At 53.7% G+C, this 27,451-nt stretch overlaps 1 protein-coding gene across 1 annotated transcript; it reads left to right on the top strand.

Moving 5' to 3' along the window:
- The first annotated feature begins 51 nt into the window (after positions 1-51).
- On the top strand, positions 52-26,650 carry LOC129406863 (receptor-type tyrosine-protein phosphatase H-like). Its single transcript, XM_055146483.1, has 18 exons — positions 52-105; positions 970-1,000; positions 1,279-1,419; positions 3,414-3,629; positions 7,268-7,480; positions 8,932-9,186; positions 10,772-11,035; positions 11,288-11,554; positions 14,284-14,362; positions 14,441-14,482; positions 20,038-20,128; positions 21,442-21,535; positions 21,669-21,745; positions 21,831-21,965; positions 22,161-22,283; positions 22,643-22,803; positions 26,326-26,461; positions 26,537-26,650. Exons 1-18 carry the CDS (start codon positions 52-54, stop codon positions 26,648-26,650), a joined length of 2,493 nt encoding a protein of 830 aa, XP_055002458.1.
- The last annotated feature ends 801 nt before the right edge of the window (positions 26,651-27,451 follow it).

The raw sequence follows: 27,451 nt of genomic DNA, 5'->3' as shown, positions 1-27,451 counted from the left end.
AGCAGGTGGAGGCTGGGGCAGGACACCGGGTGCCCGGAGCAGTCTGGAGCCATGGGCAGCGCTGGTGGAGGCCGCTGGGCCTGGGGGCACCTGGTGCTGCTGCTGGTGAGTGTACCCCACTGACAGGGGCCGGGGGCTCTGGGCCGTGATGCTGTGGGGTCCAACCCTGATCTGAGGTCACTGTTGGGATTCTGGCGCATGACAGAGGACATGAACAATACCCAGGGCTGGAGGCTGCTCTGGGGAGGGGGAAAGTCAGGAAATGTCAGGACACCATCCCCAGGGTACCAGGTACCACTGGGGACACAGGATTTCCCAGAGGAGAGGTAAAGCTTCCTCAGCAAAGACGGGGATACATGCTAGCCTGCTCCCTCAGACAGGAAGCCCTGCCTCCCCACCCTGCCTCCTCCTCAGACCCAAACCCTCCTGTCTTAGACTCAGTAGTTCATCCTTTAATACCCTCCTCCCTCACCCCCAGCCCCATGAGTCTAAGCCTCTTTCCTGATGGGTCTGGGCCCCCAGCTTCTTCCCTCAGACCTGATGTTCCCTGTCCTGCCTTGGTCCCCAAGGCTGTGTCAGGACATGAAACCTTTAACTTCATCTCTGGGCGTTTAAGTGAAGCAGCCACTGGGTCCCTGGAGTCCCGCCTCAATCCCACAGCACTACTGACACATCGACACACTCAGACACACTCATACACACACTCTCACAGGCCCACACTCATACAAACTATCATAGGGTTCACCATACACACACTCACACTCACATGTTCCCACACACAAACACACAGTATCACAAGGCTCAGTATACACACACACACATGCTCACACTCTCGTGCAACACTCACACTTACACTCTCACAGGAAGGGGGTTGTTTAGGATCAGCCTCAGGAGGGGATCCCATGGGTGGGCCATGGGGCACAGCATGAGGACAGGACAGGGCTGTGACCGTCCCCTCTACTCCCTCAGGGTCTGTGCATCTGGACAGCAGCCAGAGCTGGTGAGTCTCTGAGGACAGGGCCGTGCTGAGGTGCCACTTGGGTCCTGGGTCCTGGACTCGGGAAAATAGAGGACTCTGGTGGGAAGCAGAGGAGGGTGGAACTGAGAGAGAGAGTGGGAGGGACAGGGACAGATTGGTCCCCTGCACTGATCTTGTTCTCACCATTCCCAGGCCCCAACCCTGTCAGGAACCTCATGGCTGAGAGCCAGACCAACAGCTCCGGCACTCTGAGCTGGGAGGACCCCTTGGGCCCAGCCAACGCTGCCTACACCTACCAGATCAAGCACATGATGTCACAGACATCACGGACACCACGTACAAGGTGGAGGGCCTGCAGCCCGCCTCTCAGTACAGTTTCTTGGTGTGGGCAGTGAGCAACGGTCAGGAGAGCACAGCGGAGATTGTCACTGCGTCCACAGGTGAGAGCCGGGCTGTGAGTGTGCAGGGCGGAAGGTGACAGGAGCCTAGAGCAGCTGTCAGCACTCGGTCACCATACTCAGGACCCAGCACAGACCCTTGCTATGATGTAACTGGTGGGCCTGCAGGACAGACAGGGATATTGGGACGGAAGGAGCCCTGCTGCCTGTTTCCCAGGCTGGGCAGCCCTGTGTTCAGTGATGATTTTTATTAAAAAAGAGTTTTGTTTTGGTTAGTTTTGGTTTGGGTTTGTTTTCTTGGCTTTTTGGTCTCACCCAGCAATGCTAGGGGTTACTCCCACCTGTGCACTGAGGAATTCCTCCCAATGGTGCTCAGGGGACAAGAAAGGGATGCTTGGATCCAATCTAGGTTGGCCACATGGAAGGCAAACAGCTCTCTGCTGTACTACGGCTGGGTCCCTGCGTACTTTTATATTGAGTTGCTCTAGTTCATAATATTCTTGAAAACACCATTATTTTGCTCCTTTTGTGTTTTGATGGTGTTGTTGTTTTTTGCTCTTTGGGTCACACCCGGCGATGCTCAGGGGTTACTCCAGGCTCTGCATTCAAGAATTACAACTGGGAGTGCTGAGGGAGCGTATGGGATGCCGAGGATTGACAGGGATGGGCATGAGTCCTGCTGCCTGTCTCCCAGGCTAGGCAGATCTTAATTCATTTATGATTTTTTTAAAAAGAGTTTTCTTGGGACTGGAGTGATAGCACAGCAGGTAGGGTGTTGCCTAGTAAGCGACCGACCAAGGTTTGATTCCTAGCATCTCATATGGTCCCTCGAGCACCACCAGGAGTGATTCCTGAGTGCATGAGCCAGGAGCAATCACTGTACAATGCCATGTGTGACCCAAAAAGAAAAAAAATAGAGTTTTGGTTTGTTTTTGTTTTCTTGGCTTTTGATTCTCACCCAGCAATGATCGGGGCTATTCCTGCCTGTGCACTGAGGAATTCCTCCCGATGGTGCTCTGGGAATAAGAAGGGATACCGGGGATCCAATCTGGGTTGGCCACATGCAAGGCAAACAACTCTCCCCTATACTATGGCTGGGACTCTGGGTACTTTTATATTGAGTTGCGCTAGTTCATATTCTTCTTGAAAACACCATTATTTTGCTTCTTTGGTTTTGGAGCCACACCCCATAGTGCTGAGGCTTAACAATCCTGCCTCTGAACTCGGGTCACTTCTCAGAGGCCTCTGAGGTGGGGTGTGAGGCTTGAACACGAGTCACCCCTTTGCGAAACAGCGCCTGCCGCTCTGCTTTCCTCGACCCTTAGCGTGTTTCCCAGCTGCAGAGCTCAGGCTGAAGTCTCGGGGACTGAGGTGGATTCTAGAGCAGGATCTTGGGGTGTTTCTCTCCCCAGATAGCCCTGGCTAAGGGGCCAGAACAGTGGGATCCCACAGAACAAACAACAGAACCAGAGTGGGGAAGACCAGGTGCCCAGCCCTGGCCACTGTGGACACTGTGACCATTTGACTCTTGTTTACAATGAACTCAGCCCATGAGCCCGTGTGCTGATGCTCAGCCCCTGTTCCACACCCCAACCTCGTCCAGCGCAAACCCACCAGATCACGTGTAGGCACTTGAATTAAAGTCCAGGAAAACAGCTAATGTGCTTCTCCTGGGTCGGACCAGATTCTGGGAGGGGCTCCAGCCCATTCTGGCTCCCACAGCCCTGGGCTGTGCTGGACATTGGGCATGTTTCTGTCCATGCAGTCAGTGGAGAGAATAAAGCCTTGGCTGTGCCCAGAGCCCTGAGCAGGGCGGAGTAGCCCCTGACTGTGGGACAGAAGGCAGATGCTGCCTGGGGCTGCTAGTGAGAGCTGCTCTGAGCAGGTCTGGTGTGGGGGTACAGGGGTTCAAACCCGGACCTTTCGCACAACTATGGTGGAGGCAGGGACGGGCATTTGGTGGTGCTTCAGAGGGTAAATATGCCTTGACAGACCAGGATCTTCCATGCTGACTTTTCCTTCTCCGTTATTCCCAGACTCCACCCCTGTCAGGAACCTCACGGCTAAGAGCCAGACCAACAGCTCCGTCACTTTGAGCTGGGACGTCCCCGTGGCCCCAGCCAACGCTGCCTACACCTACCCGATCAAGTGGACTGCACATGATGTCACAGACATCACGGACACCACATACAAGGTGGAGGGCCTGCAGCCCGCCTCTCAGTACAGTTTCTCCGTGTTTGCGGTGAGCAACGGTCAGGAGAGCACAGCAGAGAACATTACTGCATTCATAGGTGAGAGCCTGGTGGTACGTGTGCAGGGTGGAAGGTCACAGGAGACTAGAGCAGCTGTGAATACTCGGTCACCACTCTCAGGATCCAGGACAGACCCTCACTATGATGTGCCAAGTGGGCCTGCAGGACAGACAGGGACATCTGGCATGGACATAAGCCCTGCTGCCTATCTCCCAGGCTGGGCGCCTCTGTGTTAATTGATGATTTTTATTTAAAAAAAAAAGAGTTTTGTTTTGGTTAGTTTTGCTTGGGTTTGTTTTTTTAGTCTCTTTAGGTCTCTCCTGGCAATTCTGGGGCTGCTCGTGCCTGTGCACTGAGGAATTCCTCCTGATGGTGCTAAATGACCAGAAGGGATGCCAGGGATCCAATCTGGTTTGGCCATGTGCAAGGCAAACAGCTCTCCACTGTACTATAGCTGGGCCCCTGAGTACTTTAATATTAAGTGGCTCTAGCTCATAATTTTTTTTTGCTTTTTTTTGGGTCACACCCAGTAATGCACAGGGATTGCTCCTGGCTCTGCATTCAGGAATTACCCCTGGCAGTACTCAGGGGACCATATGGGGTTCTGGGAATCGAACCTGGGTCAGCTGTGTGCAAGGCAAACGCCCTACCCACTGTGCTATCGCTCCAGCCCCATGTAGTTCATAATATTTTGAAAACACCATTATTTTATTTTTAAAAAAAAATTTTAAATTTCATTGAACCACCATGAGATAGTTACAAGCTTTCGTGTTTGGGTTACAATCTCATAATGATCAAACACCCATCCCTCCACCTGTGCACATTCCCCAACACCACTATCCTGGGTATGCCCCCCCTTTCCCACTCTCCCCCTGCCTCTATGGCAGACAATATTCTCCATACTCTCTCTCTACTTTTGGGCTTTATAGCTTGAAAACCAGACACTGAGAGGTCATCATGTTTGGCCCATTATCTACTTTCAAAAACACCATTATTTTACCCCTTTTGTGTTTTGTTATTGTTGTTTTCTGCTTTTTCAGTCACAGCGGACGATGCTCAGGGGTTACTCCTGACTGTGCATTCAAGAATTATTCCTGGCAGTGCTGAGGGATCATATGGGATGCCGAGGATCAAACCTGGGTCGGCCACTGCAATGCAAACGCCCTCCCAACTGTACTACCTCCTGGCCCCTATTTTGCTTCTTTTGTTTTGGAGGCATGCCCCATAGTGCTCAGGCTTAATCCTGCCTCTGAGCTCAGAGGTCACTTCTCAGAGGGCTCTGGAGCCAGCATGAGGTTTGCGGCTTGAACACGGGTCACCTCCATGTGAAGCAATGCCTGCAGCTCTGCTTTCTTCAGTCCTTAACGTGTTTCCCAGCTGCAGAGCTCAGGCTGCAATCTCGAGGGATGAGGTGATTTCTAGAGCAGAATCTTGTGGTGTGCCTCTCCCCAAGCTGCCCTGACTAAGGGGCCAGAACAGTGGAACCCCACAGAACAAACAACAGAAGCAGGTCTGGTGTGTGGGGGAGCAGAGGTTCCCACCCGGACCTTTCTCAGGACAGTGGTGGATGCAGGGCATTTCGTGGGTGCTTCAGAGGCTAAATATGCCCTCACTGACCCTGATCTTCATGCTGACTTGGTCCTTCTCCGATATTCCCAGACCCCAACCCTGTCAGGAACCTCTGGGTTGGGAACTGGACCAGCAGCCCCATCACTCTGGGACATCCCCCAGGGCCCGGTCAATGTATCCTACACTACTGGGTCAACTGGACCCGACCGGATGGCACAGATGAGACCCGAAACACCATGAACACCACATACATGGTGGACAGACTGCAGCCCACAGCTCAGTACAGTTTCTGTGTGTGGGCGGTCAGCAATGGTCAGGAGGCACAGCAGAGATTGTCACTAATTTCACAGGTGAGAGCCCAGCTGTGCATGTGCAGGGCAGAAGGTGCCCGGAGCCTAGAGCAGCTGTCAGCACTCGGTCACCGACTTAGGACAAAGGACAGACCCTTGCTATGATGTGCCAAGTGAGCCTGCAGGATAGACAGGGCCATCCGGGATGGGCATGAGCCCTGCTGCCTGTCTCCAGGCCAGGCAGGTCTTCGTTAATTTATGATTTTTTAAAGAGTTTTCTTGGGACTTGAGTGATAGCACAGTGGATAGGGCATTTGCCTAGCAAGCAACAGACCCAGGTTTGATTCCAAGCATCCCATATGGTCCCCCGAGCACCACCAGGAGTGATTCCTGAGTGCATGAGCAAGGAGTAACCCCTGTACAACTCCAGATGTGACCCAAAAAGAAAAGAAAAAGTTTTGGTTTGTTTTGGTTTGTTTTTGTTTTCTTGACTTTTTCGACTCTCCCAGCAATGCTCGGGGTTATTCCTGCCTGTACCCTGAGGAATTCCTCCTGATGGTGCTCAGGGACCAGAAGAGACGTCAGGAATCCAATCTGGGTTGGCCACATGCAAGGCAAACACCTCTCCGCCGTACTATGGCTGGGCCTCTGAGTACTTTTATTTTTTCTTATTTTTATTTTTTTAAATTTATTTTTTAATTGAGTCACCATGAGAAGAGTTACAGGGCTTTTAGGATTGAGTCTCAGTCATACTATGCTCAAACACCCATCACTTCACCAGTGCACATGTTCCACCACCAATAACCCCAGCATACCCCCCCCCACTGCCTGTGTGGCAGATGATTTTCACTTTATTCTTTCCTTACTTTGATTACATTCAATTTTTGACAGGAGACTCACTACCATTATTTGGAGTTTTACCCCCAACAGTCAGACCTGTTGGAATGGCATCATAAGATTGTATGTTTTCTATTGTTGGTAAAAAAGAGCATATGAGGATTCACGGTCACGAAAGCGGCAGCCCAGATTTGGAATTCTGGTATTAAGTCCAGAGGTATTTCTGCTAGCAGCCGCTGCATTCCGAGATTGGTTTCTGTGGCCCTGGGATCATGGCTGTTCAGAAGCAGAGGAGCTGTATATGGGCGACCGCTCGGGGTCTCATTTAGCCCTGGCTAAGGAGTCAAAACAGTGGGACTCCCAGAATAAACAACATAACCAGAGTGGGGGAGACTAGGTGTGCGGCCTGGCCATTGTGGACACTTTGACCATCGGACTCTTCTGTTTCCGATGAGCTCAGCCTGTCAGTCCCTGTGCTGATACTCCACCGCTGCTCCACACCCCAACCCCGTCCAGCACGGTCCCACCAGACCACATGTGGCCACTTGAATTGAGTTCCGGAAAAATGACTAATGTGCTGCTCCTGGGTCGGAGCCAGATTCTGGGAGAAACTCCAGCCTGCTCAGGCTCCCACAAGCCTGGGCTGTGCTGGACACGGGGTATGTTTCTGTCCACGCACAGTCAGTGGAGAGACTATTGCCTTGGCTGTGCCCGGAGCCCGGAGTAGCCCCTGACTTTGGGACAGAAGGCAGATGCCGCCCAGGGCTGCTAGTGAGAGCTGCTCTGAGCAGGTCTGGTGTGGGGGTGCAGGGGTTCACACCCGGACCTTAACAGGACTGTGATGGATGCAAGGACGGGCATTTGGTGGTGCTTCAGAGGTAAAATATGCCCTGATAGACCCTGATCTTCCATGCTGACCTGGTCCTTCTCCACTATTCCCAGACCCCAACCCTGTCAGGAACCTCACGGCTGAGAGCCAGACCAACAGCTCCGTCAGTCTGTGCTGGGAGGACCCCGGGGGAACGACCAGCACACACTACACCTACCTGATCAAGTGGACCGGACATGTCACAGACATCACGGACACCACATACAAGGTGGAGGGCCTGCAGCCCGCCTCTCAGTACAGTTTCTCAGTGTTTGCGGTGAGCAGCAGTCAGAGAGCACAGCAGAGAATGTCACTGCGTCCACAGGTGAGAGCCTGACTGAGTGTGTGCAGGGCGGAAATTGTCCGGAGCCTAGAGCAGCTGTCAGCACTCGGTCACCACACTCAGGACCCAGGACAGACCCTTGCTATGATGTGCCTGGTGGGCCTGCAGGATAGACAGGGCCATCCGGGACGGGCAGGAGCCCTGCTGCCTGTTTCCCATGCTGGGCGGCTCTGTGTTCAGTGATGATTTTTATTTAAAAAGAGTTTTGTTTTGGTTAGTTTTGGTTTGGGTTTGATTTCTTTGCTCTTTGGGTCTCACCCTGCAATTCTCGGGGCTACTCCGACCTGTGCACTGAGGAATTCCTCTCGATGGTGCTCAGGGGACCAGAAGGGATGCTGGGGATGCAGTCTGGGTGGCCACATGGAAGGCAAACAGCTCTCTGCTGTACTATGGCAGGGCCCCTGCGTACTTTTATATATTGAGTTTCTCTAGTTCATAATATTCTTGAAAACACCATTACTTTGCTCTTTTGTTGTTGTTGTTGTTGTTGTTCGCTTTTTGGGTCACACCTGGCGATATTCAGGGGTTACTCCTGGCTCTGCATTCAAGAATTATTCCTGGGGGCCGGAGCTATAGCACAGTGGGTAGGGCATTCGCCTTGCACGCGGCCGACCAGGGTTCGATCCCCGGCATCCCATATGGTCCCCCAAGCACTGCCAGGAGTAATTCCTGAGTGCAAAGCCAGGAGTAACCCCTGAGCATCGCTGGGTGTGACCCAAAAAGCAAAAAAAAAAAAAAAAAGAATTATTCCTGGCAGTGCTGAGGAACCATATGAGATGCTGGGGATCGAGCCTGGGTCCGACACTGCAATGCCAATGAAGCAGGGCCCAATAGGGGAGACCAGGTGTGCGGCCCTGACCACTATGGACACTCTGACCATCAGACGCTTCTGTTTCCGATGAGTTCAGCCCATGCGCTGAGGCTCTGCCCCTGCTCCACACCTCAACCCTGTCCAGCACAATCCCACCAGATTACCTGTGGCTGTTTGAATTGAGGTCCAGGAAAATGACACATTTGCTTCTTCTGGGTCGAAGCCAGAATCTGCCTGGGCTCCAGCCTCCTCAGGCTCCCACAGGCCTGGGCTGTGTTGGACACTGGCACGCTTCTGTCCACGCAGACTCAATGGAGAGAGTGTGGGCACTGTCTGTTACTAGAGCCCCCAGCATGGCGAACAGGCCCCCTGACAGTATGACAGAAGGCAGATGCTGCTTGGGGCTGCTAGTGAGAGCTTCTCTGAGCAGGTCTGGTGTCTTGGGGTGCAGGGGTTCCTACTCGGACCTTTTCGCAGGACAGTGGTGGATGCAGGGACTGGCATTTGGTGGTGCTTCAGAGGGTAAATTGCCCCGACTGACCAGGATCTTCCATGCTGACTTGGTCCTTCTTCACTATTCCCAGACCCCAACCCTGTCAGAAACCTCAGGGCTGAGAGCCAGACCACCAGCTTCGTCACTCTGAGCTGGGAGGATCCTGAGGGCCCAGCCAACGCTGCCTACACCTACCGTATCAAGTGGACTGAACATGATGTCACAGATATCACGGACACCACATACAAGGTGGAGGGCCTGCAGCCCGCCTCTCAGTACAGTTTCTCAGTGTTTGCGGTGAGCAGCAGTCAGGAGAGCACAGCAGAGAACGTCACTGCGTCCACAGGTGAGAGCCCGGCTGTGCATGTGCAAGGCAGAAGGGGATCGGAACCCAGAGCAGTTGTCACCACACTCAGGACCCAGCACAGACCCTTGCTATGATGTGGCAAGTGGGCCTGCAGGATAAACAGGGACATCCAGGATGGGCAGGAGCCCTGCTGCCTGTCTCCCAGGCTGGGCAGCTCTGTGTTCAGTGATGATTTTTATTAAAAAAGAGTTTTGTTTTGGTTAGTTTTAGTTTGGGTTTGTTTTCTTGGTCTTTTGGGACTCACCCAGCAATTCTTGGGGCAACTCCCACCTGTGCACTGAGAATTCCTCCCAATGGTGCTCAGAGACCAGAAGGGATGCCAGGGATCCAATCTGGGTTGGCCACATGCAAGGCAAACACCTCTCCACTGTACTATGGCTGTGTGCTGAGTACTTTTATATTGAGTTGCTCTAGTTCATAATATTCTTGAAACCACCATTATTTTGCTCCTTTTGTGTTTTGATGTTGCTGTTGTTGTTTTTGATATTTGGGTCACACCCAGTGATGCTCAGGGGTTACTCCTGGTTCTGCATTCAAGAATTACTCCTGCCGGTATTGAGGGTCCATACGGGATGCCTGGTATCGAACCTGGGTTAGCCAGTGCAATGCAAATGCCCTCCCGACTGTACGACCTCTCTGGTCCCTATTTTGCTTCTTTTGTTTCGGGGTCACGCCCTGTAGGCTCCCGTCCCACTCTGCCTCTGGGTGGCCTGGGCCAGAACTGGACGTTGGGATCATGGCCATGGCCTCTGTGGAGTGTTGGGTGAAAACCCTCCTTATTCACCATGGCCGGAAGAGCAAGGTGTCTCTTGACACTGGCTGGGTGACAGACACATCTTGGTACTAGTTCATCCTGCATCTGGGTCGATTTTGTGGTGTGGGGGTGCATGAGGTCACACTCTGATTTGTATCTGTAGTGGAGGCACGAAGGGCTTTGCTGGACTCTTTAGAGCCACATATCCCCACAGTCCCCCTATTTCCCTTCCGACATGGTCCTTCTCCCCAGTTCCCAGCACACACCCTGTCAGGACACTGGGGGTACTGAGTCAGAAAACCAGCACCATCATCCACAGCTGGGATGCCCCTGAGGGGCCAGACTCACGAAACTACACTTACAGGGTCCAATGGCACATTTAAGACCCAAACCACTGGCAACTGAACATATACAGCAGAACGGCTTGTGCCTGGGAGGGGGGACCTGATGACACAGGCAGAGCCTGTCCCCTGGCAGCTCTGCTCCCAACCGTTCCTCGTGGTTTCCTGCTCAGCTGCGGTCAGGAGACAGGGCTGTGCGGGCGGGCAGACAGAGCCGGTCCATGCTCAGCTCTGACCCTTCCTGCCGCCAGAGCAGGGTCAGAAGGCCCCGGTTTCCAAGCCGGCTCCCAAGCATGATTCGCCTCCTGCGGGCAGCTTAGCTGGGCTCCCGGGCAGGGGTCTGTGGGGCCCTCTGGATACACAGATCCAGCCCTCTTGGTAGGGTCATGGTAACAGAAAGGCTTTGGTGAGCAAACTCAGGTATTGGGGTCTCTGAAGTGCGGGACCCTTAGAACTCTCTCTTTCTCAGCTCCCAATGAGGTCATGAATCTCCACAACGAAACACAAACCAACAACTCAATCACACTGCGCTGGGAGGCTCCCAGTGACCCCCACGCTCAGCTCTACATGTACCAGGTCCAGTGGGCCAGTGGGGCACAAAGCCAGCAGGAGAAAACGAATGGCACCCCCTATAGGGTGGAGGGCCTCGAACCCGGGACTCTGTACAACCTCAGCGTGAGGGCAGAGAGGAACAATGTCACCAGCGCCACACGGAGCCTCAGAGCTTCCACAGGTGAGTGAGCGCCTCCTATGCCTGCGGGATTAGGGCTGCTGAGCCCTGAGGGGACCACTGGGCCCCAACCCCTGACCCCTGTCCTGAGGAGCACACTCCCCTCAGGGGAGCTGTAGTTTCTGACACGACCCGGGGGTCTGGGAGGGACAGGGTGGGGGCTGTCAGAATCTGCACTCCCCCCCACCGTGGTGAAGCAGGGGATGTGGAGCCTCTGTCATGGCCCCTCTGACTTCCCTTGTCTCCCCCATGCAGCCCCAGACCCCGTCCGCATCTCCTCTTGCACCAGCGCCTCTGGGGGCCACGGGCTGGCCCTGACCTCTCTATGTCCCCGGGGCGGCTTTGAGACCTTCCTGCTGGAGGTCAACGGGCAGCGGATCTCCCTGGACAATTCCTCCTGCGAGCGGGAAGTGGCCGTGTGGGGACTGCAGCCGGCTCGCTCCTATGTCGCCAGCGTCCAGACCTTCTGGGATGGGATGGTGGCCCCAGGGCCCTCTGTGACCTGTAACACCTCGAGTGTAGGTGAGCAGAGCCAGAGGGGCAGGAACTAGGGTGACATTCTGTGGGTTCCTCCAGGCCCTCGTGGGTGTCTCACAATCACTTTCAACCACCTTGACTGTTTGTTTCCTGCATAAATCCCCCCCGTTGGTTTGGGGATGAGCCCTGGAGTTCTCAGGGAGGACTCCTGCCTTCTCTCCGGTGTCTCTCCTGGTAGTGTTTCGGGGACTGTGTGGGTGCTCAACCCTCGATCCCTGCCATGAGTGACACCTGGGTGCAGAGCCAGGGGTAAGCCCTGAGACTGCCACGTGTGACTCCAAACCAAAACCCAGAACTAAACACCCACTTTTTCCGAGGCAGCTCACATACGACACAGTTCAGCTGCTTAGTGTCCATGGCCCAGTGCATCCATATATTTGCAGAGCCGGGAAGGACACTGGCCGGATCTTGAACATCCTCCTTCTCACTCCGTGAAGGACATGTCAGTGCTGATGTTCTAGCCGCCGCCATGTCAGTCCACCATGTGTCTCTCGCTCCGACCTCCTGGGACATTTCCCCAACATGATGCTGCACCATGTGACGTGCAGTTTCTGTCCTGGGCCAGGTGAAGCTTTACCCAGCTGGAGGATCCATGTTTTTTTTTTTTTTTTTTTTTTGGTTTTTGGGTCACACCTGGCAATGCTCAGGGGTTACTCCTGGCTCTGCACTCAGGAATTACTCCTGGCGGTGCTCAGGGGACCATATGGGATGCTGGGATTTGAACCCGGGTCGGCCGCATGCAAGGCAAATGCCCTACCTGCTGTGCTATCGCTCCAGCCCCAAGGAGGATCCATGTTTCATTGCGTCTGTTACAATATTGTTCCTTGCAGGGAACACCCCCATTTGCTCCTGCAGTGCAGGGAGAGGTAGGCAGTTCCCTTTCTCTCATGCACGTGTGTGCGTGTGTGCATGTGCATTCATATGTGTATATGTGGCTATGCATGTGTGTGCGTGAACATGTGTGCATGCATTTGTGTGTTTGTATTCGTGTTTGTCCATACTTTTGTGTGTGTGCATGCATCATGTGTTCCATGCATTTGTGTTTGTGCATGTATGTGCATACGTGCATGCATGCATGCCTGTGTGTGTGCATACATTCCTGTGTCTGTGTGTGTGAGTGCATTGTGTGTGTGTGTTCCCATGTCTCATTTCTCTGCGTAGATGCCCGATGGGAGTCACAAGGTCTCAGGGAGGTTTCAGGGGCACTTACTCTGACTCTAGGCCCAGGGGCCTCTCCTGGTGGTCTCAGGGAACAGGCAGGTTTGACCAAGGTAAGAGGCTGCGTGTGAGACAAGCTCCTGAACCCCACGCTGCCTGCTCAGAACAGTCGATTGAGAGCCTCTGACAAGTCTGTGGGGCTCACTGTCCCCTCACTGCTTTCTAGGTTCTTCTTTTGGGGGGGCACCCTGGTAATATTCAAAGGCTCCTCCTGGCTAAGCACTCAGGCAGTCCTCCTGGTGGTGCTGGGGGACCATCTATGATGTTGGGATCAAAATCTGGGTGTCCCCTGTGCCAGACAAGTGTCCCGCCCTGTGCTCCCGCTCAGCCCTCTAGATCTCTTTCTATTATTGATTTATTGGGCAGCACAAGCAATGTTCAGCAGACCGGAGGGTCTTTCTGGGTTTTTATCGGCCAGCGGTTCAGGGCAAAGGCTGGTGGATCAGTGCTGCTTGGTTCCCTTGGTGTTGGGCCTCTAAGGGACACCAGGCAGCGCTTGGTGACTGTTGGGTGCAGATGTATAACTGGTTTGAACCCCTGAAGGCCTCTTCTCTTCTCTTCTCTGTGTCCAGCACTGCACCTGGGGCTCTGATGCGATGTGGACTCTGCTCTGGGACTGACCGTGGGCTGGTGGCTGGGAACTGACCCTCTGAGCCTCAGATTGGGCTCATGTCTAGCACTGTCTTCTGGATAGCTGAACCGTGGAGGATTTGGGCCTCAGGTTGCAAAGGGAGGGACCCAGCCCCCCAAGACTCACTTACAGGGACTGGTAATGCCCAGCTAATGCCTGGAGGCCCCACACAGTGATGGGGTGTCCTGGGCTTGAGTGGACACCGCCTGGACACTGAGCATTTCAGAGCAGTGCTGGGAACCCCCATGGCCTTAGGAAACTTCAGCCTCAGGGATCCCGTAGGGGGAGGTTTGGCCTGAAACAGGGGCCCCCTGGGAAAATGGAGCCGCTGTGTGTGGGGCCAGGATGGGCCTTCCTGCCTCAGCAATGGGCACCACTCAGGGTGGGCACTCCCCTGGGGGATGTCATTGGGTGTCGGTGTTGAGCCATACCCCCCTGTCACCCACCTGTCCTGGGAGAGGTAGCAGGTCCCCACTCAGACACACTCTGGGCTGCTGGGGAGCAGTCCCTCCCTGGCTACCTGGGGAGCGGGGGACCGTGGCCCAGACTCCAAGAATCTGAGCCCCAGGACAGCGGGCAGAGGTGGGATTTTTTTGTTTTGTTTTGTTTTTTGGGTCACAGGGATTATTCCTGGCTCTGCTCTCAGGAATTACCCCCTGGCAGTGCTGAGGGGACCGTATGGGATGCTGGGAATCAAACCTGGGTTGGCTACGAGCAAGGCAAACGCCCTATCCGCTGTGCTATTGCTTCAGCCCCCAGAGGTGGGTCTTTATCAAGGTGACCATTGCCCTGTGGCTCCTGCGCAGGTTTGGGGTGCAGGTATCTGAGACAGATGCCCCTTCTAACACCTCACGTCTCTTTCCAGGGGTGATCGCCGGATCCGTCATTGGGGTGCTCCTGGCCATAACCCTGGTAGGCGTCCTGCTGTTCTTCCTGAAGCGCAGGTGAGACCTGGGGGCCAAGGGAGGATCAGGCGACCTAACTCCATCCTGACCCTGTTCTCTTCCTGACAACCTTCTCAGGAGGAGTGAGAAACAACCAGCGACCCGGAACCAGGTGTTCAGGTGAGCAGCTGGCTCCCCGGGTTACAGCCTCAGTGTGATCACTTGGTAAACCCAGGAGAAAAGTGTTGGAGGGGCTCGATGTCACTGAAATGAGGACAGCCCATTCCTCACACCCTGACCAGGTGAACTGGACTGGGCCCTTTCATCCGTCCAGCACCCTTATAGCCCCTTAGTAGGCTACACTGCTGGGGTGATCGGAATGAGTCAGGAATCCTGTCCAGAGGCGACTGTCGCCATGGAGACTTGGCCCACAGGGCTGTGACGTCTAGTCCTGTCAACAAGCATTGGAGTAGAAAGTGAGACAGTCCTGTGGGGTCAAGGATGTACCCCAGAAGGGAGGACAGGAGCCTTGTGCACACCCAGGCCGAGGGTCAAGCTGGGGCAAAGGCCCTGAGCAGGGCAATGAGTGTCTGAAGCACATCAGGAAACCTGATGAAGCTGAGTGGACATGGGTTTTCAGGAGTGCCCACACATGGTAAGCTCCATGGGGTAACGTAGGACTGACTTTGGGGGTTCTAAGAGGACTCTGGAGAGACAAGTGAACCCCTGTAGGCCATTCCAGAAACAGCCAAAGAAAGAAAGTTCTGGAAGCATGCCAACAGAAATGGTCACCACAGATTAGAAATGGGATGAGAGGCACAGGTTCTAGACATGAATTTTTTTTTCCATTTATGTGTTTGTTGGGGCTGTTGCAGTGTGTTCGTACTTGTCCTTGCAAGTGGCTGATCGGGATTTATCCACAGCATCCCATATGGTCCCCCAAGCACTGCCAGGAATAATTCCTGAGTGCTGAGCATCACCAGGCATGACCCAGGAAGCTTGGGTACTTTTCTTGCACAAGGAAGTTTCCAGCACAACATCCCGTTCCCAGGACACCCTGCCTGCACTTCTCTCTCCAGCCCCTAATTGACTCTAAACAGGGTGTGTGGCTTGAAGGACAAAGGGCTCAGGGTGACACCCAGAACTTCAGCCTGAGAACCAAGTCTGGGGTCACCACAGATCAACGGGCAGTGTTCTGGGGGCTGCATGTGGAGGGCTCGGGAGCTCAGCTGTGCACTCAGGAAGTGATAGATGCTTGTTGACATCCCTGGGCTGCCCCCAGCAGAGCTAGAGGGGTGGGGCAGGGCCAGAAGAACATGGTCAGTGCTCGGTCTGTCTCTCAGATCTGATCTCTGTGTCCCGGGAGGGACGGGGGAGAGGAGCTGGAGCAGGGGGAGGGGCATGCTGGCCTTGTCGGATGTCTGCTGGCCATGGCCATCAGAGGCAGGAGAAATTCTCCATGGAGAAGGGCAGGTTTCTCTCCACCTCTGATGCTGCCTACTCGCCGCCTTCTCTGGAGTTCGAGTGTGGCCCTGTCCGTGTGACAATGTTTCAGCCTGTGTGTTTGCTTGTCTTGGTGAAAGATGGCGCCAGGGAGAGTCTCGAACAGATGACAGAGCACATGGGCGAGGACAAATGCCTGATGTTACCCGAGAGTGGCCAGACTTCAGGGAAGTGTGTCTGGGGTGGACGGAGGATGAGGGTCCCACGGAGAGGGAGATGTGTGCGCCGGTGTACTGTGTCGATGCCAACCAGGAGGCGGTGTGCAGAGAAAGGAGGTGCCAGTGGGGTCCTTCATGCTGAGTAGCCCTTGGAGTTTGGACCTGAGTGGCCCTTGGACCCACGGATAAGTATGCAAATAGGACAAGGGGACAGTGAAGTACAGAAGGAGCAAAGTAAACTGGCCTCTAGGGAACGTCTGCAGGCAGGGCTGTTCCATAAGTTTTATTGTCCCTCAGCTACAATAAGGCCAAAGGTCAGCGGAGGAGTCCCTGGGAGAGTCGATTCCTCACTGGGTCCCGGGACAGGGCACGAGGGAGCACCAGGCTCTAGGGACACAGAGGCCGTGGGCAACAGGGATGCCTGGTGGGAGGATCTCAGGCGCTGTGCCTGGTTTTCTGGAGCCTGTTCTGTGGGGGGTTGGCATTGGGTAGTCCTGGGAGCCCCTGGAGGAGGTGGCTCAGTGGGTTTAATTTGTTGCTCAGGGAGAAACTGGCCAGCACATCTCATGAAAGTCCAGATGGTGCTGATCCACTGTTAGCAGATGGGGGGAGGGAAGAGCAGGAAGAGCCTGTGAGGCTTGGACTGGTTTGCTTGGCTGGGGGAGGGGGGTTGGGCCATAGCTGGTGATGCTCAGGGCTTAATCCCAGCTCTGCACCAGGGATTCCTCATGACATTGCTCAGGGGAACATACGGATGCCATGGATTGATCCCAGCTTGTTCCTGCAAGGCCAACATCCTGCTGTTCTTCTGTTGCTCTGGCCCCCTTTGCAAAAATTATTTTGGGCCTCACCAGTCAGTGCTCAAGTCTTACTCCTGTCTCTGTCAGGAATCACTCCTTTTGAGGCTCAGGCATATGCGATATCAAGGATCAAACCTAGGTCAGCTGCATGCAGGTTAAGTTCCCGACCCACTCTGGCCCCTGTAGAGTTTTCAAAATTTAATTGATCTTGATTTGATTTCTCTTAGTTTTTGCCCACGCTCAGCAGTGCCCAGGGTCTACTCTTTCCTTGTGCTCGGGGAGGAGCTTGGGCTGCCCGCGTGCACAGCATGTCTTAGTCCTCTGAGCAGTCACTTGAACCCTGGAGGGGTTTAGTTGGTTTGTTCTATGGCCACACTGGTGATGTTCAGCACTTGCCCTGGCTCTTGCTTAGGGGTTGTAGGATAACATAGCCTCAGGTAGTTTAGGTTTATTGGGTTACTCCCTTCACAGTGCTCCCATTCCTCTGTGTTTATTTGTAGCTTCTTTCTTAGTGTTCTGTTGACTTGTAAATATTGTTTTTCTCTTCTCCCTGAGTCCTTTGCATAGTTTTTTCAGAGCCATGTCCTTTTTGTAAGGACACAGGAAGACTTAGCAATGCCATGCTTTTGTAACCTGGGAGTCATTTGGCTCTACATGATATTTTCCTCCTGGGCATCTGTTCTCTTGACCTAAGCCTCAGCTGCCCTTACTTTCTAGCACCCCCAAAAGCAGGGTCCCGCCGAGGGATGAGACGGACCCAGGGCAAGCGGTGAATTGTGTGCTACCCTGGCATCGAGATGGGCCTGGCCAAAGTGCCTAATGCTTAACTATAAGTTAAGGGCTTGGTCATGGACAAATGCTGTCATGATCCAAACAGTGATAACTAGATTTGGACCCTGCTAGGGTTAGGAATGATTAATCTGGCCTGAGTGCTATAGTCTGAGTCTGTGGCAAGATGTTGCCAGGAGAGCTGCCTTGCAAGCCTCAATGCATCTCTTACTAGGTCCACACAAAAATAACTAGTATTAAGATGTTAATAAGTGTTTGGACTAGGAAAGGAGAAAAACACCTTAAGAGTCAGGAAGGGCTTTGGAATGCCCAGCCCTCAGGAAGAGCTTTTTATGATGATTTTGCTACCTGGCTGTATGTAGCCTAGGGGCAAGGGGGAGAGAAAAAGAGGGAGGAGGGAGACAAGAGAATCCAAGGGGCAGTAGATCCAAAGAGAGGACAGAGCTGGGAGTGCGGGAGATGAGAAAGATGGAAGATTGAATAAATGGTAACTAATCAGCAACCAGCCTGGTCCTCATTCTTCCTTCCGTCGCCTGTCCTTGGCCAACAGCTGTCCCGATCCAGCCCATACACAGCGGTTCCAGAGCACTGAACACGGGCCGTTAGACAGAGCTGCCCTGAGAGCCCGCAAGTGCACACGCCCATCGGCTTGCTTTAGTTTTTTTCAAGGGGTCACTCTTGGCGGGCTCTGGAGACCCTGTGCAGTGCTCAGGATCAAACTGGGGTCAACCCCAGACAACACAATTGTCTTAGACTTGTACCATTACACAGCTGGCCCCAAACTACCTACAAAAAATTTTTTTTGTAACACTGTGACTTACCAAATTATTCATAACACAGTTGTTTCCGCCTTAAATGTCCCAATCCCACTACCAGAGTGCCCTTCCCTCCACTGGTGTCTTCTGTTTCCAACCCAGCACCCCAGCCTGGCCCCTTACAGGGACAAACACATTTACTTCATATGGTTTGCTACAACACAAAAGTAAGTGGAATCATCAAACCTTAGATCAATAACAGGCAGTTTGTGATCTTGTTGCACTCACAGTGATGTTACTGATGTCATTGTGGAGTCTCTCCTGGGCTGCTTGGTGTCACCTGAGCCTTTAGGATCAGCCAGCAGGGGGCTGGAGCAATAGCACAGTGGGGAGGGTGTTTGTCTTAAATGTAGCCGACCCAGGTTCTATTTCCAGCATCCCATATGGTCCCCTGAGCACCGCCAAGAGTAAAGGAGTAATTCCTGAGTGTGGAGCCAGGAGTAACCCCTAACTTCACCAGGTGTGACCCAAAAAGAAAAAAAAAAGCATCAGCCAGCTGAGTGGGCTTCTGTACAACACGCCATCAGATTTCTTGTGATCCTACTGGCTCACTGGTCTTTCATTTGGAGGTGTCACCAGGCTGTTTATGCTGCCGTGCAGCCCAGGAGTTACAGATCTGGAACAATTTGGTGTCTTGGCAGTGTGAGGAGGTTCAGCTGTGAGTTGGGCTATTCTATGTGAGAGGGTGTCAGAGAGGCTTCGGGCTGCTGCTTCAGGCAGGAAGTGGAACGCCACCCCTATTCCAAGAGGACCCCAGAGTTCTCAGCCCAGACCAGTCTACTTGGCAAGGTTCAGTGCCATCATGTTCTTTTGAAATCAGTTGTAGAGCTGGGCCAATTTTCTGCCAGGAAGAAAATTGTGCACGGAGAGTTGAGAGGGGGGTGGGCTAAGGGATGGGGATGATGGGTTTTCCAGTGGTGATGGTGTGGGGTGAGGTGTGGGCCGATGCATTATTTTTTTCAGCCCATAAGTCCCATTTTGAGGTCTCTCCTGAAGGACCTGATCTCAGATCTCAACTAAGGCACCTTCTACAACTGCATATTTATGGCAATATTATGCACCGTAGCCAAGAAGAGAAAAGAGATGAATGGAAACAGATGATGGACACACTGAGACACACACTCGCAGACACACAGACACACACATGACACACAAAAAGATATAGACACACACATACACACATGCACATACACGCATGCATGCTTGCACACAGACAACACACAAGCACACTGGGACACACAAAGATACTCACAGATACACCTGCCCACACACAGACACATGAGAATATACACAAAGAGACACATGCACACACAGAAACACACACATGTCCACACATAGACACAACATACCACACACACACATGCACACATATGGAAACATTAACTAACCAGGGAGGTTTCTGTCATTTCTGACCACAGACCTCCAGGGGTCGATGCTAAGGGGAACTTCAGAGAGAGAATTCTGCACAACCTCACCTGTGCAGATAAGCAGGAGACGAGCCAAACTGTGTAGCCACAGAGCAGATCCGTGGGTGCCAGGGATGGGCGGGCACAGGGGAGTTGGGGGAGCAGGATTAGGAGGCTCAGGTTTCCACTTCTAAGGTCTTAGTAGGAAACAGAGTGAAAGCAGCCCCTTGGTCCCGAGATCCTTCTCTGCCTCCCTCTCTTCAGCTTCCGCAAAGACATCCATGCTGCAGACTTCGCCAAGCATGTGAGGGGAAAGGAGAAGGACAGCAACTGGGGCTTCGCAGAGGATTACCAGGTGAGCCCGCGCCAGAGGGAGACACAGGCGCCTGAACTCCCCAGTGCAGGAGTGGGGAGCAGCAACGCGTCCTACTGGAGGGCAGTAACCCGCAGGCATGAAGCTGTCTCCTTCTCCTGTGTCTACTTCAATTCTTTACCCTGCACTGAGCCCTTGTCGTTGCAGTGACCGGGGTCACGCACTTGCAGGTGCTCCCCGAGGTTCGCCCTCCTGGCATTGGACACTCACGCTGTCCTCACCAGAGAGATAAGGCCCGACATGGCACCCAAACACTCTTAGTTGAGGCAATTGTGGGGTCTCACCTCTGTGGGCTCACACTCTTGCTGTGGGATGTCTGGACGGCCGAGAGAGGCTGTGGGCACAGGCTAGACTTGGGAATGAGACTCGCATTGTCTTTTGCAGGGCAGGTGCTTGGAGTCTCCGAGATATTCTTCCAGGTCCTGGGACAGTATTTTTTGGGACAGGGCACCCTGGGGTACCCAGGGCTGACTCCTGGCTCTGTGCTCAGAGATCACTCCTGGTGGGACTCGCTTGGGGAGTCCATTGCGGTGCTGGGACTGAGCCGGCTCAGCTGCACTCATGGCAGGCGAGCACCCTCCATGCTGTGCTACCTCTCTGGCCCTGACAATGCATTTGAAAATGTTTTTCTCTTTTTTGGTGGTGTGGCTGTGCTTTGGGGAGCCATATCTATCCGACCTAGGGCTTCCACCTGGCCCTGTGCTGAGGGGTCACTGCGGTGGGCTTGAAGGACTCTATGTGGTGCCAGGGTTGAACTAGCTTGTACAAGGCGAGCGGCCTCCCGACGCTGCTGTCTCTCTGGCCTGTGATGATCTTTTGATCCCTCAAGATCTTGAGTGCTGATGGGGCCTGGGTTTGTCCTACCCAACAATGAGCCTCACTGTATGGCTTGTTCTTCCCTTACACCTGTCACTGTCATCCTCTCCATTCCACCATCTCCGACTTCTCCCTGTACCCCAGGACAGTGGCACATAGCCATGGTTTCAGCTGAATTTGGGGCAAATATAGCAGTGAAGGGGCTGGACAGTTGGTTCCATGCGCTGCTCACAGGTTTCGCCTTCAGAAGACCCGGGTTAGAACCCCGGTACATAGGTCCCCTGAGCACTGCTGGGAATGATGCCCAAGCACAGAGCTCGAAGGAGCCCCTGAGCACTGCTGGTGTGGCCCTAACATAGAAAACCAACCAACCCCACCTAGAGACAGTGGCACTAAAGAAGGCCAAGAACACCAGTTGTGTATGGGGGAGGTGGTTGTGCTTGGTGGGGCCTGACCCTCCTCGCCTGCCTGCCCCCCAGCTCTTGGACCAAGAGAACCAGCTCGAGCCGCTTCAGACGGTGGCCTTGGCTCCAGAAAACCAGAGCAAGAACCGATACAGAAATGTGCTGCCTTGTGAGTGCCGCGCCTCGTGGTGGTGTCCTGGCCAGGGACACCAGGAACTTCTGTCCTGCCATGGGGATGGGGTCCCGCTCCTGGGGGGTACTCGCCTCATCTCTGTGCTCCAGTATTGCTGCCTCTTCCCTAGATGACTGTGCTCGGGTATCCCTGAAGCTGCTCCCTGGGGAACCAGGCTCCGACTACATCAATGCCAGCTTCATACCTGTAAGGCTGGGGGTGGGATGCGGGCACCCCCGTGACCTTGGGCAGGAGGGGGCCCTGACCTGCCCATTAACCCCTCACTCCGCAGGGTCTCAAGAAAGCCCAGGAGTTCATCGCCACGCAGGGCCCCCTGCCTCACACCGTGGAGGATTTCTGGCGTCTGGTTTGGGAGCAGCAGAGCCACATCCTGGTCATGCTGACCAATTGCATGGAGTCGGGCCGGGTGAGTGACCCTTGACCTCTGACCCCTCATGGAGCTTGCCCACCGGGCACAGCTGGAGCTATCTGAATCAATGATCTTGTGAAGGAGGCGCTGCCTAGCTGCCTGGGGGTCCTGCAGGAACTCAGCCCTTTTATGCAGGTGGCCCAGGAGAGAATGGAACCTGGGAGGCCTCTATTTTCTGGCCCCATCCCCCAGGTGAAGTGTGAGCATTATTGGCCACTGGACAACAAGCCCTGCACCCATGGGCACCTCCAAGTGACGCTGGAGCACGAGGATGTAAAGGAGAACTGGACCATCAGGACTCTGATACTCCACCATGTAAGCCACGCCCCTAACACACCCTGGCCCCGCCCATAACCCACTTTAGCCACGCCCATAAATTATTCCCATAAACCCCGCCCTCCAGACATCCCCTAACTCCACCTCCCAAGTCCGGCCCAGAGTCCACCTTTAGTCCCGCCCAGAAATTATTCCCATAAGCCCCGCCCTCCAGACTTCCTAGCTGAGTCTCCCCTGCCCCGCCCACCCTCGGCCTGGACCCAAACCTCCTGGATTGGCTCCCAGAACGCCCCCTGCCAAGCACCTCCCTTGGTTCCTGGGCTGGATCTCCCTGGATCCAGCTGGCAGCCTGTGGCCAGCCCCTCCCTGGGTCGCCACCACAAGGACTTTCCCGGCAGACGCAGGAGCAGAAGAAGCTAGAGGTGTGGCAGTTTCATTACATGACATGGCCGGACCATGGCGTGCCCCACTGCCCCGACCCCTTGCTGGAATTCAGGAATCTTTTCCGCGAGCAGCTGGAACGTTTCTCCGAGGGCGGCCTGCCAGTCGTGCACTGCAGGTGAGGGAGGCCGGCCCGGCGCAGGCCAGGATGGAGAAGGGAAGGAGAGCATGTGGGGCCAGGCGGGGGCCAGCAGGAGGGAGACCCCCAAGCGGGGCCGCTTGGAGAGGGTGTCGCCCGCTGGGTAGGGCCATCCACATGTGCAGCGGTCATCCCAGGCCTCCGAACTGAGTGTCACGGAATGCAGATCGCCCTCTGAAACTGAGCCTCTGGCTCCCAGGAGAGTTGGGGTGCTGGGGCACCTAAGAGCAGTGCCAGGGGGACAGTCCCAGCTCCCTCTGCCTGAACCTCACACCCAGCTCCTGTACCCAGGGTTGAGTGAGACCCAGGTGGGAAGCTAATCCCTGGGTTCAGTCCATTCCTGCTTGATGCCCTGGGGGCCTAGGCTGGTGTCGCGCGCTGCTTCGACCAGCGAAGAAACACGCAACTCGGAGATCCTTCTTGCTGCGATTTATTCAGGGACTTTCCATTGAAGGGGGAAGAAACGGGAATGAGGGGGAACGAGGAGGAGGAGGAGAGAGGGCCGGAGGAGGAGGAACCGACTAGCTAGGCAGCTTCCCCCCTTATATACCTCTTGCTGCCTGCTTACGCCCACGTGTCTGCAGCTGATAGGTTAGTTGTAGCTTATGGGCGTGGCAAGACATCCTGTTTCCTTATTAGGAGTTGTTTTAGAAGCACACAGGTGTTGATTACGAAGAATGGTGCAATTTACAAGCACAGTGCAACTGTTGTTACAAAGCACAGTCCCGTGGAGGATCTCCACAGGCTGGGACCCTCACATGGCCTCTCCACCCATCCTGATGGTAGCATCTGGGCATAGGACCTTCCTGCCACCTCCTGCAGAAGTGACACCATGGCTTGGCCAGAAAGAGGAGAGACCCTGGTCCAGGCCTCCTGTGTCTAAACTCAGTGACCCAGACCCGAAGGTCACATGGTATCTGATACCGTTACCAGCAGACTTCCAGCTGGGTCAGCCCAGCATCAGAACAGCAAGAGGAGCTGGGGACTGAGGGTGACACAGGCACCAGGGCCCTGTGTGTGTGGGGGGAGGACAGTGTCTCAGATGGGTTTGCTGCATTGTTTGTCTATGTGCTGAATGTTCTCTTTGGAACAGGACATCTTATGCTTAAAAATAAAAACACAGCTCAGGGCTGGAGTGACAATGCAGCAGGTGGGGCATTTGCCTTGCCCGAAGCTGACCGGGTTCAATTCTCAGCACCCTGTATGGTCCCCTGAGCACCAGCATGAGTAATGCCTGAGTGCAGAGACAGGAATAAGCTCTGAGTACCACCTGTATGGTCCCAAAACAAACACAGTCAAAGTGAAGTCGCCTCTTGGGAATGGCTCTTTTGGTTTTGCTTTTGGGGTGCACCCAGCGGTGTACGGGGCTGACCCCTGGTTCTGAACTCAGGGATAAATCCTGGCTGGGATGAAGGGGGTGCATATGGGGTGCTGAGTTGGGATGAAGCCCAAGTGAGTCGTGTGCAGGGCCAGCGCCCTTCCCACTGTGCGATGGCTCCTGTGTGGGTTGCCACTCAGTCACTTGAGCACTGTGTGGGGACAGGACCTTGACCCACTCAGGCCCTCTGCTGCTTCTGAATACGGAGGAGCACTGAGTGGCACTCCCTAGTCCCTTTCACTCCAGCAATCCCGGTTGCATCACTAAAGTTGAGATCTCTTAGACCAGAGTTTGCTTGCCTTGCACACGGCCGACCTATGTTCGATCCCTGGCTCCACATAGAGTCCCCTGAGCCTGCCAGGAGTTTTCCCAGAGCACAGAGTCAGGAGTAGGTGCTGAGCACTGCAGGATGTGGGCTCCCCACTAAAAAATCTGAATGTTGACATCACTAAGAATAATGAAGTTGGTTCTGCACCGCAAGAGATACAGTGACCAGAATACAAAGACTATCCACAGAATGGGAAAGGATATTTACACAATACCCATCAGATAAGGGGTTGATATCAATGGTATATAAAGCACTGGTTGAACTCTACAAGAAGAAAACATCCAACCCCATCAAAAAATGGGGCGAAGAAATGAACAGAAACTTTACCAAGGAAGAAATACGAATGGCCAAAAGGCACATGAAAAAGTGCTCTGCATCACTAATCATCAGAGAGATGCAGATCAAAACAACCATGAGATACCACCTCACACCACAGAGATTAGCACACATCCAAAAGAACAAAAGCAACCGCTGTTGGAGAGGATGTGGGGAGAAAGGGACCCTTCTTCACTGCTGGTGGGAATGCCGACTGGTTCAGCCCTTCTGGAAAACAATTTGGACGATTCTCAAAAAACTAGAGGTTGAGCTCCCATTTGACCCAGCAATACCACTGCTGGGAATATATCCCAGAGAGGCAAAAAAGTACAATCGAAACAACATCTGCACATGTATGTTCATCGCAGCACTGTTTACAACAGCCAGAATCTGGAAAAAACCCGAATGCCCCAAAACGGATGACTGGTTGAGGAAACTTTGGTACATCTATACAATGGAATACTATGCAGCTGTTAGAAAAAAGGAAGTCAAGAATTTTGTAGTTAAGTGGATGGGCATGAAAAGTTTCATGCTGAGTGAAATGAGTCAGAAAGAGAGAGACAGACATATAAAGACTGCACTCATCTATGGTATATAGAATATCAAAGTGGGAGACTAATACTCAAGAACTGTAGAAATAAGTACCAGGAGGTTGACCCCATGGCTTCGAGGCTGGCCTCACGTTCCGGGGAAAGGGCAACTCAGAGAAGCGATCACCAACTACATTGTAGTCAAAGGCCATGTGGGGGAAGGGAGTTGCGGGCTGAATGAGGGCTAGAGACTGAGCACAGCGGCCACTCAACACCTTTATTGCAAACCACAACAGCTAATTAGAGAGAGAGAACAGAAGGGAATGCCCTGCCACAGTGGCAGGGTGGGGTGGGGGGGAGATGGGATTGGGGAGGGTGGGAGGGAGGCTGGGTTTACGGGTGGTGGAGAATGGGCACTGGTGAAGGGATGGGTTCCCGAACTTTGTATGAGGGAAGTATAAGCACAAAAGTGTATAAATCTGTAACTGTACCCTCACGGTGATTCTCTAATTAAAAATAAATAAATTATATAAAAATAAAAAAAAAGAATAATGAAGTTGGGGGTTGGAGCGATAGTACAGTGGGTAGGGTGTTTGTCTTGCATGCAGCCGACCCAGGTTCGATTCCCAGCATCCTATATGATCCCCTGAGCACCACCAGGAGTAATTCCTGAGTGCAAAGCCAGGAATAACCCCTGTGCATTGCTGGGTGTCTCCAAAAGAGAAAAAAAAAAGAATAAGGAGGAACATCACTGTTATAATAGTAAAAATGACATCACCAAGTACAATGAGGGTCCACAGATGGACTGGCCACTCACTGCGCAGTGTGTGCCAGTTTGGTGAGACCATGCTTCCAGGGAAGCCTGGAGTAAATGCTCAGCAACCTGGTCCCTAGGTGAGGACCCCACCCCATCCTCAGGTTCCCTGACTGACCCCGTCCTGTCCCCCCAGTGATGGCGTGGGCCGCACGGGCACCTTCATTGCTCTGGATGTCCTGCTGCGGCAGCTGGAGTGTGAGGGCCGCGTGGGGCCCTTCCAGTATGTGAAGAAGATGAGGGGAAGCCGGCCGCTGATGGTGCAGACTGAGGTGAGAGGGCGCAGGTGGGCTGGGTGGGGCTGGGCCCCTCCACACACTCACCTCTGCCCACCCTGCACCCCGCAGGCCCAGTACGTGTTCCTGCACCAGTGCATCCTGCCCTTTCTCGAGCAGTCTTCGCCCATCTATGCCGAGGACTTGTACGAGGATATGATCTACGAGAACGTGGGTGCCCTGTAGCCCATGGAGAGCAGAACCTGACGCCCCGCCAGCTACATGCAGACTCTGCTTCCTTCTTCCTCCCAGATTTTGGGCCCCTGGCTGCAGGGTCAGATTCCGAGTGCCCTGAAGGGAACTCGGTTCTCTGTGGAGTCTGGGTGTGTGGACTGTCCCCAGGAACCCACCTGATTCTGAATCCAGGGTCCCTGAAGGGTTCAAGACAATCACAGCACTTCCTAGTTTTTTTGTGGGAAGATCTGGGGGTAGGGGTGGGAGTGGTCTAGCCTCAGGGTCTCAGGAATGACCTGCAGTCTGAGGAAGCAGGAATGGGGGTACACAAATCTGGCTGATTGAGAAGCAGGGCCAGGCCAGATGCAGCCCTCCATATACTTAAGAAACTAAATCACTTTTTGAGGATCTGGGGCTTCCCTGCACCCCGCAGCCTGTACATATATTGCCCTTCTATCCAGTAATTTATTAAATCACACTTCTTCCAGACACGCTTGTGCCAGTGGGTTTCTGGAAATAGTAGTGGGATGGAGGCAAATGTCTCAGGGAAGAAAGTAGAGGCACCCACATTTTTGCTTCTAAAAATTGCCTGTTTGCATCACCAAGTCCCAGGGATGTGGCCACTTGTGTCCTGGTCTAGAACTCAGCTTTCCAGAGTACATGTTACCTCTGGGGTACTTTGAGCATGGGGACCTCTGCTCAATTTCACCAATATCCTAGGACTCAATAATGGTTTCAAAATGTAAAAAAATTAAGAACTTTTTTTTTTGCTTTATGGGTCACACCTGGCAAGGCACAGTCGTCACTCCTGGC

The sequence above is a fragment of the Sorex araneus genome, chromosome 8, assembly GCF_027595985.1.
Source record: "Sorex araneus isolate mSorAra2 chromosome 8, mSorAra2.pri, whole genome shotgun sequence".
Taxonomy (NCBI): Eukaryota; Metazoa; Chordata; class Mammalia; order Eulipotyphla; family Soricidae; genus Sorex; species Sorex araneus.
This window is presented reverse-complemented; position numbering and strand designations above follow the sequence as displayed.